We start from the raw sequence: 12579 nt of genomic DNA, 5'->3' as shown, positions 1-12579 counted from the left end.
GGCCTGTGGCCAGAGTAACCAGCCCAACAAGCATTGTGTACAGCTTAAAGTAGAAGGAAGCAAGCAAGCCAATTACGCAGTGAGAGCGAACGTGGAGAGATACAGTCATCAGGGTGAGCAAGGCATAGTTGGAGCTGCCAAAGACCTCCTGAGCTAGAGAGAATTTCTCTTTAAGGTATAGGAATCCATTTCATGAGTCCAAATTGATTATGAAGTAGAAATTCAGAAGACGTATAAGCATTCTTTTGTTTAGTTTTCAGCTTTCTTGCATCATTTGAGAGGTTTCTGTTCTGGTAGGAAAATTTAGATACTTTTCCAATTTGAATTGCCAGTGAAAATCATCAACACCTTCTGTCATTTTCTTTAGCAAACTCCAGAATGCCCTGGAGTGAGCTGTGTCATTATCAAAGGATAGTGCTGCCCTGCCTTTATAAATAAGGCTGTATTTTATTGTCCCTTGAAGAGAGACAGACAGAATCCCAAGCAGGCTCTACACTATCAGTGCAGAGCCCAACATGGGGCTCAAACTCACTAACCGTGAGATCACAACCCGAGTCAAAATCAAGAGTCGGACACTTAACCAACTGAGCCATCTAGGTGCCTCTTATTCTCCCTTAACGAACAGTTATGATATTTACATCCTGTCAAGCAGTTCCAAAAATTATTCCAAAGCCAGTGGTGTATATCTCACACAAGGCTATATTAAATAGATCAAAGAAGCTGGACGAATTTACAGGGAATAGAGCAGATGGAACCACTCTGTAATTCTACTGATGGTCTTGGGTCCTAACAACAACCTCTAGCAAGACTGAGCTTTCAAATATTAAGAAAGTAACTTATCTAGACAAGATACCCAACTGGACTTCTTCCAGTACAAACATCAGCTATATAGTTTTCCCACTAATTGCTACTTTCTCAACTCTTAAGAATTATAACATAAACAGAACACCCATTGCTTTGGACTGCCCAGCAAGTTAGGTTTGGAAGAGTCCCAAAATGCTGACTGATGACAGCTTCTTAGCAGCAGCTGGTGGCGGTTTTCATCCTGATAGTACTCTCAACACTCTGAAGTTCCAGATGAATTGGCATTCCCCGTTTGTTCCTGTAAAAAGAGACTCTGTACATATACACATCCCCATACCCACATACATATATTTATATCTTAATTACTTTTTCATTGTTTTCAATTTTTTTTCAAAGAAACCAAAGGGTAATAATTATCATAAACAGTATTTTTCATAACTGGGTTCTACAGTATTTTTCATAACTTAAAAACATTGTCAGTTTCAAGTGTTATGATACAGCCTAAGGAATCCATAATTCATTCAATTCTTGCCAAATGAAAACTAATTCTTTATATCTGTGTACCTTGGTAGGTACTTATTTTTATGCAGGTTCTATGAATGACAAAATTACAATGTCCTTATATTTTGTATTAGAATACAATGTGGGGTGGCGGGGGGGGGGTGGCGCCTGGGTGGCTCAGTTGGTTATGCATCCAACTCTTGCTTTCGGCTCAGGTCATGATCTCATGGTTTGTGAGATCGAGCCCTGCCTTGGGCTCTGTGCTGAGTGTGGAACCTGCTTGGGATTCTCTCTCTCCCTCTCCCTTTGCCCCTCCACAGCTCATGCTCAGTCTCTCTCTCTCTCTCTCTCTCCCTCCGAATAAATATATAAACATTAGAAAAGAAAAAGAATACAATTTGGCACTCTTTTCTCATTCTTTATCTCTGACTGTAGACGTATTTTCCATGAAGTGTGGTCCCTCTTAATCTCCAAATTTTTAGATACTGCCTGAATAGTCTCATTTCATTTCTCTGCACTTCTATTTTTGAAAAAAATTTAAAAAAAGTTATAGTTTTGGATCATAGTCATAATATTTCTGGTATGAGGATAGTACTTAGTATAATACTAATTTTAGTAAATGATAATATTGAGAAAATATTTCTTCTAAAACTGTTTTAAGGTTTAATCTGTTTTTACATCATCCAGCTTCAAAATCAGTTTTCTGTGATTTTTCCCTGGGGAAAATCTGCTAAAATCATGTATCAAACCATAGGTGATAGGTGTATAGGGTTTCATTATACTATTCTTTCTACTTTTCTGTGTATTTACAAATTTCCATTATAACTGTTTCAAATATAGCAAAACATATTTTAAGGAAAGCTTTTAATTCTAAACCAATATCATATTTGCTATTTAGTGTCCTTTTAAAAGTTGTGTTTTGGGGCGCCTGGATGGCGCAGTCGGTTAAGCGTCCGACTTCAGCCAGGTCACGATCTCGCGGTCTGTGAGTTCGAGCCCCGCGTCAGGCTCTGGGCTGATGGCTCGGAGCCTGGAGCCTGTTTCCGATTCTGTGTCTCCCTCTCTCTCTGCCCCTCCCCCGTTCATGCTCTGTCTCTCTCTGTCCCAAAAATAAATAAAAACGTTGAAAAAAAAAAAAAAAAGTTGTGTTTTATGGCTTAACAGAATGTCATTTGTGGTGCGCCTGGGTGGCTCAGTCAGTTAGGCATCTGACTTCAGCTCAGGTCATGATCTCATGGTTTGTGGGTTCAAGCCCCACCTGGGGCTCTGTGCTAACAGCTCAGAGCCTGGAGCCTGCTTCGGATTCTGTGTCTCCCTCTCTCTCTGCCCCTCCCCTGCTCATGTTCTGTCTCTCTCAAAAATAAATAAATGTTTAAAAAAAATTTAAAGAGAGTATCATTTGTTGTGTAAGTATATTTGTTATATCTTAGTAATATGTGTTATATTTTGTTTACTATATAATTCACATTTAGTATAATTTAAAAACTCTATGTTGCCTAAAATGCATTAAATTTTAACATTATTTCATGTGTTAGTGTCTAGTGCATATTTAGCCTCAAGGGGAAAGTATCTTTTCTTTTAAGTCAATAACTCTTGGTATTTTTATAATAGACAACACTACTGCCCATAATTTTCAATCTGACATGCCCCCTCAGGTTGGACTTACCCATAAGCTAATGTGGGGGAGGGTGAATGAGTCATAGTCATTTAGTTCTGTCAATTTTCTAGAGTAATTAACGTGTTTGGTTTTACTTGAAAGAGAATTTAGAAATGTTATTTCATGTTAAGTGCCCTCGGGTGATAGTTATCTTTTTTTATTCCAAGGGGCACCTACTTTCATACACAATGAAAAAAGAGGAAAGATAATATCCCCTACACACTTCCCAATAGTCCCCTCTTGTACACAAATGACAAATAGACCTCTCATATTTGAACAGCATAGTAAGTACTCAGTAATTTGAGATAATGAGTATAAGGAAATATGCTGTGACTGAAAACATGGGATGTTTCAAGAGTTTGCCAGAAATTGACCTTGCCATCTGCTTTATTTTCTAAATTATTATTTTCTGATCATGTTTTTCTTAGTCTGATATACTATTATGTTATTTTACTATTCTCATTTGTAAACACATTATCAGAAAGGGGAAAACCTATTCCTAAGTCTCCCTTGGATTATTTTTCTTTCCTTTGTTTGATTCAACTAAACCTATTAAACTTTTAATATGTACAATGACAAATATATTTTGTAAATGTTTTTTTAAACCTGTCCAAGGAATGCTCCGTTCAGTAACATATTGTTATTTCTTGTTTTCAATATGCAGGGTGTGCTCTGTGCAGCTCCACTAATTTTTATCATTCCATCAGCATGCTATCTGAAACTCTCTGAAGAACCGAGGACACACTCAGATAAGATTATGGCCTGTGTCATGCTTCCTGTCGGTGCTGTGGTGATGGTTGTTGGGTTCGTCATGGCCATCACAAATCCTCAAGATTGCACCCACGGGCAGGAAATGTTCTACTGCTTTCCTGACAATTTCTCCCTCACAAACATCTCAGGTTCTCATTTTCAACTGACAACACAACCTTCCATTTTAAATATCAGTATCTTTCAATGAGTTGACTACTTTAAAAAGTATGTATGTTTTCATAGACTTCTAAACTGTAACATTCACACGTTTTTAGTCTGTGTACTACAAAATTATCATTTTGGCATTTATCAAGATTTGGTTTTCTTTAGTCTTTAGACCAATATAAAAGATAAAGAAGAAAAGAAAATTGTATTTTATTATTTTATTTTAAACAAAATAAAAAATTTTTTAATGACTCTGCTGCACTAATCTTAATTGCAGGAGGAAAAGTGAAGGCCTTGGCACTTGCTGCCATCCTCTCAAAGCATCATTCTTGTATTTGATAGGGGAGCCAACATATTGCATTCCAAAATAAGTAGATGATTGTGGGTTGGAACTTTGCATACATATCCTTTACAAGAAAAAATCGTTGTGTGTTTTAAAGTTTACGGAATCGAAGAGAAAGGAAAGTGAAAACTACTGAAGGGAACAGATATCCCAAGAGCAAATTGAACGTTTCCATTATAATTTCAACAGCATCCCTTGTTTAGAAGGGAGTGAATCCCTGGAGAAGTGAGTAAAGTTCTTCCTGTGTTAAGAAGCATGAATAATAGACTGTATAGAGCAAGATGTGTGAGGAATAAACATTACCTCTCAAGTTTGGATCCTGTGGGAATACAATGGTAGTGCCATTAAATAGATTATAAAACGGGGCGGGGGGGAATCCACAAGTTTCTCTGAGGCACAAGCCCAAGAGATGGGTTATGTGTCAGCTTTGGACCCGTTGATTTCAAGTACTGGTGAGAGTATACAACTGGAAGCTGAAATCGGAGACTAGACCCTTGCAAGAAGAATCGGGGCTACGGAAGAGGTTTTCTTACTCCTCAGTGATCCTCAGGGAGATTCTCAAGAGTGCTTGTTGACTGGATTTTCCTGAATAGACACTGAAATGGAGTTTGGCATGCAGGGTATTTATTAAGGATCATCACTAACAGAAGAGAGGAGGAATGCAGCATCAGGAGGGCAAGATGGAACTGTAGCACAGGCCAACAAAGCCTCCGCCGAGTCCATGGGGAAACTGGAGCATCTGTGGCCCTTCAAGACTCGTCCCTGTTCAGGTGAAATAGCCAAGTTGTAACACCACTGCCTCCATCGGTCCTTGAATGTGGGCACTCGTGGAGGACGAGCCCGTGGACTGGGAAGCTCTTGGCAGCTGAACAAACCCTACAGGAACTGAGAGTTGGGTGCTGTCTTTTGGTGGCTGGGGCACCACATGCTTCCTTGTAGGGGAACTGGTAGGCACAGCTGTGTCCTCCACAGCTGCCCTCAGTTTTTAATGAGGATTTTAAAATATCTTTTCATGAGGATTTCATATCTTCAAATCTATGACAATCTTTTAAAAGTAGTCAAACAAAATTTGGCCACCCTACACCAAATCGCCCCAAATTTTATTTCTCACTTTTTAATTTGTATTTCAAGTTGACAATACATGGCACTTTATTAACCATTGCCAAACAGAAAATACCACAAGCAGTGTTAATACAAGATGTGTTTGTACAAATCTCAGTCACAAAACAAAAAATAACAAAACACAAAACAAAAACCCACAGGAAGTATATAACGGATAGTTTCACAGTAGTTTGAATAAAGAGGTGAGAGCTGAGTCATCATGTGATTCAGACTAAGACCTGTGGATAGCAAAGAAAGCTGTACTTTAGGCAAAACCATGCTCAGGCTTGGAGTATGATTTTTGTTTCAATAAAACATTATCCATGCCCCTCAATTAGTTTAAATGCTATGGGCTGTATAGCTTTTCTGTAGTTGACTTGTAGATTTGTTTTTCATAGTTGTTTAAGAATCATAAGGTTAAGTGGTATGTGCCTATTTTTAGATTGATACATGTTTTGGTAAAAAAATAAAATACTTTGATTCCATACTGAGGGAATATAAAAAAATTTTACAACAGTCTATCTCTGCATTACTCAAGACTGAGAAACACTGACCTACATAGTTATTAGATAAAGTCAGAAGAGATGAGATTCCAAGAGTGTACAAAGAGAAACACATCAAGGATAATGTAATTTAGCACTTAACCATCTATTATCTTGTTGTTTGGGTATTGCTTCAGATACCAAAAGTTAAATTAACCTTGATTCTTCAAGTAGGTTACAAAAAAAACCAAAAACAAAACACCCTCCTGGTAGGAACTGAGTATCGCATTAATGCCTAATCAATACTTTTTCTGTTTTGTTTTGTTTTGTTTTGTTTTTGTTTTATTTTTATTCCTAATCAAATGTAGAACAAAACTGCCCTGATCCCAGTTTTAGCTACATCTTTCTTTTTTTTTTAATGTTTTTTTTCCATTTATTTTTGAGAGAGAGACAGAGACAGAGGATGAGCAGGGGAGGCCAGAGGGAGACGGAGAAACAGAATCTGAAGCAGGCTCCAGGCTCTGAGCTATCAGCACAGAGCCCGACGCCGGGCTTGAACTTGTGAACCGTGAGATCATAACCTGAGCCAAAATCAGCTGCTTAACCATCTGAGCCACCCAGGCGCCCCACTACATCTTTCAAATTATGATAGAATAAATCTTTGAAACACATCTATTTTTTATTGCAATTATTTTTTGCAATTATTATATTGCAATATATATATGCAATATATTATATTGCAATTATAAATAAATTTATTTATTTGCAATTATTTATTGCAATTACTTTTTATTGCAAATATTCTATTTGCGAGAATACTTGTTTCTTCAGTTTGCTACCATGCAAAACTTTGAGAACTTACCCCCTTCTATTTTCTACCTCAATTTAATGAGAGATTTCTACTTAAACTCATTCCCTCCTTGCAACGTGTTGCCCCTAATACAGCAACTTGAGGACTTTAAACCAATTTCTCAGGTTATCACTATAATTGGAAGTATAAAGTGTTTCTTCATTTAAGAAATAAAGGGAATAGTATATTGACACACTAATGTAAACATCTAGTAATACGTTTCCTTTAAGAGTACAGATTGGATGGCACCTGTGTAATTTGTGAATTGGGTCCTTGTCCATGTTACAATTTATAATAGGATCTTTCATCTCAAGCTGACTTGAACCATCTTCAAGTATCAGCAGGGAGACCTCTTTGCCTCTATCTCCAATGGTGTCAAGCTGTAATGGTTGCCTCTTGTCTTTCCTAAAAGGACCCTGAAATCCAGGTTATACAACTAAGAAAATCCCCACTAGTCCTCTGCTGAAGACATACTGCTTACATCAGTTTAATTAAAGATTAATTTATTGGACAGAAGCGGTCCTCTTTCTGGTGTATCTGCTGCCATCTTCTCAGGAAAGCAGTATTAGTCTGGTTTGGGTTCAGTTCTGTTTTGTTTTGTTTTGTTTTGTTTTTTAGCTGAGCTGGCCACTGACAGGTAACCCAAGAGTGGCTCAAGCATGGGCCAGCCAGTGATCTTGGGGTGGGGTGCTCATAAATACTAACTGTGGTAAGGGCAATAATTAGCTACACCAATCAGATAAGCTTCTTTAGGTATTTATACTTATTCTGAAAAGTGTATAAAGATTTGCCCTGATGACAGAGCAAACATGCAGAATGGATGAGAGACACCATGAGTTAGGGAACCACATAGACTGGGACAGAGAAACGAGCATATTCTCTGGAACAGTGGTTCTCAAACTTTAACATGTGTCTGAATCCCTTGGAGGACTAATTGAAACACAGATTGCTGGGACCCACCTTCAGAGTTTCTGGTTCAGTGCTCTGGGGTGAGGCCTGAGAATGTGCATTTCTGAAAAGTTCCCAGGTGGTGCTGCTGCTGTTGGTTCAAAGATCACATTTGAATATTGTTGGAGGTTGGACATAAAAGAGATGCTAGATGGTACCATCTGTTTAGAGGCTGGGCAAAATACAAGCAAGAAGTAGAAATGCTGTGCTGGAGCTCAGGGAGAAAACTGAGGCTAGAGACAGAGGGAGGAAAGCTACTGGCACATATTAAATGTCCTTATCCTTTGTTTCTTTGAAAAATCATTTAGAGAAGCTTACAGAGGGAAGAGGAGAAACCAAGACTGTAAGATTAGTGAAGAGTAATGACAAGAGAGGGGAGGAGAGTTAACAACAAAGAAGAAAACAGAGATTACAGTCTAAAGTCAACACAGCTGCAGTGGTTAAGCTGAAAGCCTGGTGTGGAGCCTACAGGCATTCAGAGAAGGTTGCCTGAGCTTCATAGGAAGAAAAGAAGGAAGGAAATATTCCAGTTCCTTGAAAGTACACCAAGTTTTCCTAGGACTAAACTCTCAGTGGAATGTCTTACTTGGAAAATTACATAGGGAACACAAGTAAGTATAACTGGGCTGGACTCATAACATCATGCAGATAAAGAATTCCTGTAGTAGTGTTGTATAGGACACTTCTAATAATCATTCCACTAATGTTTGCTCATTCACAATAAAGATTATCGGTAAATTTAGTTTTGGAGTTTTTATTATATTATTCATTTATAAAAATATGCTAAGTGCTCTATGAAAACATACACACACACACACACACACACACGCACACAGATTTAGTCTGTCTATTTCTAACTTCCACCTGATTCTGGATTCTGATCCTTATCAACTCACACTAGACTAATGCCACAGCCTCTTACATAAGTATTTGCCTGTGGTTTCTTTTCCATTCAAGGTGATCACTCTGAGAATCATCGTATTAAACTGACATTATTACACTGATGTTTAATAACACCACTTGCTCAAAATCTTTCCATGGAACTCTTGTGGTTATAGAATAAAGTACAAACTCCAAACTCCAGCCTGTATTCAAAACTTTCATAATATGGCCTCAACATGGCATTCTGGTCTTTTGTTCCATGAACCACAGGAAGGGACTCTTTAGTCTAACATAACTAACACAATCCTTTACACTAAAATTGATCTTTGCCACTTTTGCCCCTAAATTCTTGGCATTCTCTCACCTGAATATTCAACCCCTCCCTCTCATCAAAATTCTATCAATTCTTTGATCTTCTCCCTGTTCTATACCTGACAACTTTAGCTGCAAATCAGTTCTTCCTCCTTTGGAATTCTGTGATTCTTATACTTATGTTGCATGAGGAAAGCCCCTCTCTCTGTCTAGCCAGACTGAAAGCTAGTTGAGGACCAACAGTGTGCTTTAAAGCTTGTTTTTATTCTTCATATCTCATGGCAAGGAGACTTGAATATAGTAAACACAAGTATTTGAAGTGAGATTAATGGCGTAAAAGGGAAAATGGTTAATTATACCATACGTATTATTTTATTGAATTTTTTCAGGCTATAATGATTGTCATATAAAGTAAAGTAGCATTTTAATGTGATGTAGTCATTCATCTACCAAGCTGGTTTAAATAATTGAGTTGGGTTTCTTGTTTTGCTTTATTATGCACAGAACCTACAGAGAAATTATTTGGGATAGTCATAAAAGGACTCTTCAAGTAAATACCAATCAGCACATCTTTTCACTCGTTTTTGACAGCTAACTAAACATTTACTTGTATCTTTCTTAATTATAAGCTCTTTAAGACCTAAGACCATGTCACATTTAGTTTTCTTTTTTTGCCAGTGTATGCTCATTTTTTACTCATGCCTGATAAATATTTAATGATTTGAATTTATCTAATTTATACATATCTACTTCCATTTTATAACCCATCAAGAAAACTTACATTAACCCCTTTATTTAATATTATTCCTAAATTTAATATTTAATATTATTCCTCATGGTGTCTCTCATCCATTCTGCATGTTTGCTGTGTCATCAGGGCAACAACAACTAAGTGTCAAAACTTTAAACCAAATATGTTTATGATTTAGGTACAATTATCACCTTGCCTAATCTCAGCAAATAGCTCAGTAATTGTATAGAGCACTGAAAACAAGAGGTGGTTTAGGAACACAGACAAAATTTAAGAACACTTTGGGCAACTATCAGTTTGAGTTTTAAGTTTGAAAGGCTTTGGAAATGTTTATATCCAAGACAGTGGCAGCTGTGTATTTATCATTTTTAAATTTTGTTTTGCCAGAGGACAAGGCCAATTCCAGAAAAACAAACCCAGCCCAGGCTTCTTAGAGTCAGGTCCCATTGTAAAACAACATTGTTCTTTAATCTTTACGTTCTGAAGGAGAAAAGAATAAAGCATACACACACACACACACACACACACACACACACACACACACAAAGCAAAGAAAAATTACTTTATCCCAGAACAGCAGTCTTTGGAGGACTTCTGACTTTTCTTACACAAGTTTGCATTCTTGTAAAGTCTTAAAGAGAATTTTCCAAGTTACAACTTTTAACTATTGTTCCTCCTTGTACAAAATGTAGATAAGCTGGAAGTTGAGTAATATGACCTTGGGTTTTATGTGCTCTGTGTCTCAGTGCATTTTAGAATGAATTTAGATTTATTTAAAAAGTTGTAAGAATAGACAAGGGAAGGAAATTACCTTTAAACGTTTGGAAAAATAGGGCTTAGAAAACCCTGGGTTTTATAGAAGGGGCTGCTTGATTGGATAAACACAATGGGAGAGGCTCTTTATTCTAGAAGACAATCTGACCTTTTAAAGCAGACATTTCCTTATGTATACGTACCCTGTGATTTATATTCTGAATTGCATTTCTGGTGACTTTGCTCTCCATAAAAAGAGAAGCCCAGAAGACTTCTGCCTTGCATAAAATTCAAATGTGGGTTCATGGCTTTAAATAGGAGCTGTCTATCCAAATGGGTAACAGAAGGTTGACCACTATGGTTTCCCAACAAAGTTAACCCACATGGCTTAAAGTTGTTCCCCCTGAAGGCCTCTACTTCGTGTCTTCAGCCATTGTAATTTTTCACCTCAACACCAGTACTATTCTCCAAACAACAGCTGTGTGTCTGCCCACTTCCTTTACACTCTGGATAAATCTGGCCTTTCAGAATTACATTAGAGCAGGCCTAGCAGTAGTGGGTGGATAATCATCTGCTTTATAAATGAGGAAAATCTGAAAAGTTTCTCTATTCATTTTCTCAAATATCTTCTATGAAATGATACCAAGGCATCTGATATATTGTTGATGGCTTTTCAGTGTTTAGAACAGAGTCATTCCTTAACACTGGGGATAAGTGAAAGGATCCAGAATAACAATTAGGAAGAGTAGCTCTAAACTTTAAGGGTAGCTCATGAGAATGCTGCCCTCCACACTTCTCTCCACCTCCCTAAATTCCAGCAGAACTTCAGATTTTTCCCAAATGCCTCCTCTTCTGAAAAGTCTTCCCAGTCTTCTCCAGCAGACCATAGCTTTTCTTCTTCTGCAAAACTAAGGGTATATATCTGATGGTTAATAGAAGGAACAATCCAGTGTAAATTAGAACTTTCTAATATTTAAGAGTTCACTAATGTTGGCATGGGCTACTCTGGGACTTGGTGAGCCTTCTGTGACTGAGACAACTTGGAGGCTGGAAAAACAATTGCCTGTAATGTCACAGGGGCAGTTCACTGCTGAATAAAAACTGAACTTGATGATCTGCTCGTCAAGGTGTCCTCTAATGCTGAGCCTCTAGGTACTGCCTTGTGTTCTCTGATGAAATAAAATACAGAGCTGTTCTTGAAATTTTTCATTATTTATTTTTGCAACTCGTTTAATTTTTTTCTAGATAAGTATTAAACAGATTAAGAGTGGCAATCTTTTGATTCCTTTTCAGTGCTTAGACCACCTTGTACAAAATAATTGTTAAAAAAAGAAACTTACGAATTGAACCATGAGAGCTAGTTTTGAAGGGAGGACAACCTGGAGACAATAAACCAGATATGGAACAGCACCTAAGCACCACATTTCTAGGGATCAGGTCCCACTGAAGGATGGGAGCTCACAGGAAGTTAGAGCAATTCGTCAGCAACTTCACTTATTCTACCATTAGGTCAATGTAGAGATTATTGCTGCCATTGCTGACCAGCATGCAAAAACCGTTCTCATTCTCTTCCTTCTTGTCACCATTCCCGATTTTCCACTTACAAGAAAGATATTTGCAGGAAACACTACACAGAATGCTTAATAATTGTGGCAAATAGATCCATAAGTTCTTTAATTGCCCCCCTTTGATTGGAGGAAGTTCCATAAAAGCAGAATAGAACCCAATCACAGACAAGATAAACACAAATGTATTAAGCCCATAATGGGGTTCACAGATGTGCAGTATCTACTGTTGATTAAGAACTAGGAGGTGGTTATACTGCTTTGCCCTGAGAAGTATGGTTTATGGATCAGCAGCATGGGTATTACATGGGAGCTCTTTAGAAATATAGCATTTCAGGCTCCACTTCAAACTGACTGAAGCAGCATCTGCATTGTAATAGCCCAAGGTTGTTCATGTCCAAGTTTGAGAAGCACTAATGTACCACGCCTTGTCTTTTGGGAGGGGGGCTCATCAGAATCCACTAGGAAAATTAGTTAAAGAGAAAAACAACCCCTGGAGAATCTGTTATGCCCAAACAAGGGCTTCCGTTACTCACAAGAATTGTGGTAACACATTTCTTGGGGTTTGGGGAGGAAAAGTGACTGTAAATCATGATCCGTGGCTATAACACTAAAGCCCATTTCTGTGCATTGTGTTTTCTCCCAGTCATGCAATCAAAAATGAGGTTTTTTTCCCAACATTGTCTAAAATTGAAACAAACTAGTCATACCTTTT

General features: G+C 37.7%; 1 protein-coding gene and 1 long non-coding RNA gene across 3 annotated transcripts in view; one reads left to right on the top strand and one right to left on the bottom strand.

Annotated features, from left to right (window-relative positions):
- SLC38A11 (solute carrier family 38 member 11) overlaps positions 1–3920 on the top strand; it is a 56274-nt gene extending 52354 nt beyond the window's left edge. The window contains exon 12 of the mRNA XM_007074640.2: positions 3627–3920. Within this exon, the coding sequence (XP_007074702.1) occupies positions 3627–3920 (294 nt within the window). The remainder of the gene's footprint in view (positions 1–3626) is intronic.
- LOC102956042 overlaps positions 697–12579 on the bottom strand; it is a 79373-nt gene continuing 67490 nt past the window's right edge. Inside the window, exon 5 of one of the 2 annotated variants that reach the window (XR_006220749.1) lies at positions 697–1102. This is a non-coding gene — a long non-coding RNA (uncharacterized LOC102956042). Of the gene's footprint in view, positions 1103–9428; positions 11208–12579 lie in introns of those variants that run through there. The other variant, XR_006220748.1, reaches the window with a different exon arrangement.

The sequence above is a fragment of the Panthera tigris genome, chromosome C1, assembly GCF_018350195.1.
Source record: "Panthera tigris isolate Pti1 chromosome C1, P.tigris_Pti1_mat1.1, whole genome shotgun sequence".
NCBI classification, from domain to species: Eukaryota; Metazoa; Chordata; class Mammalia; order Carnivora; family Felidae; genus Panthera; species Panthera tigris.
This window is presented reverse-complemented; position numbering and strand designations above follow the sequence as displayed.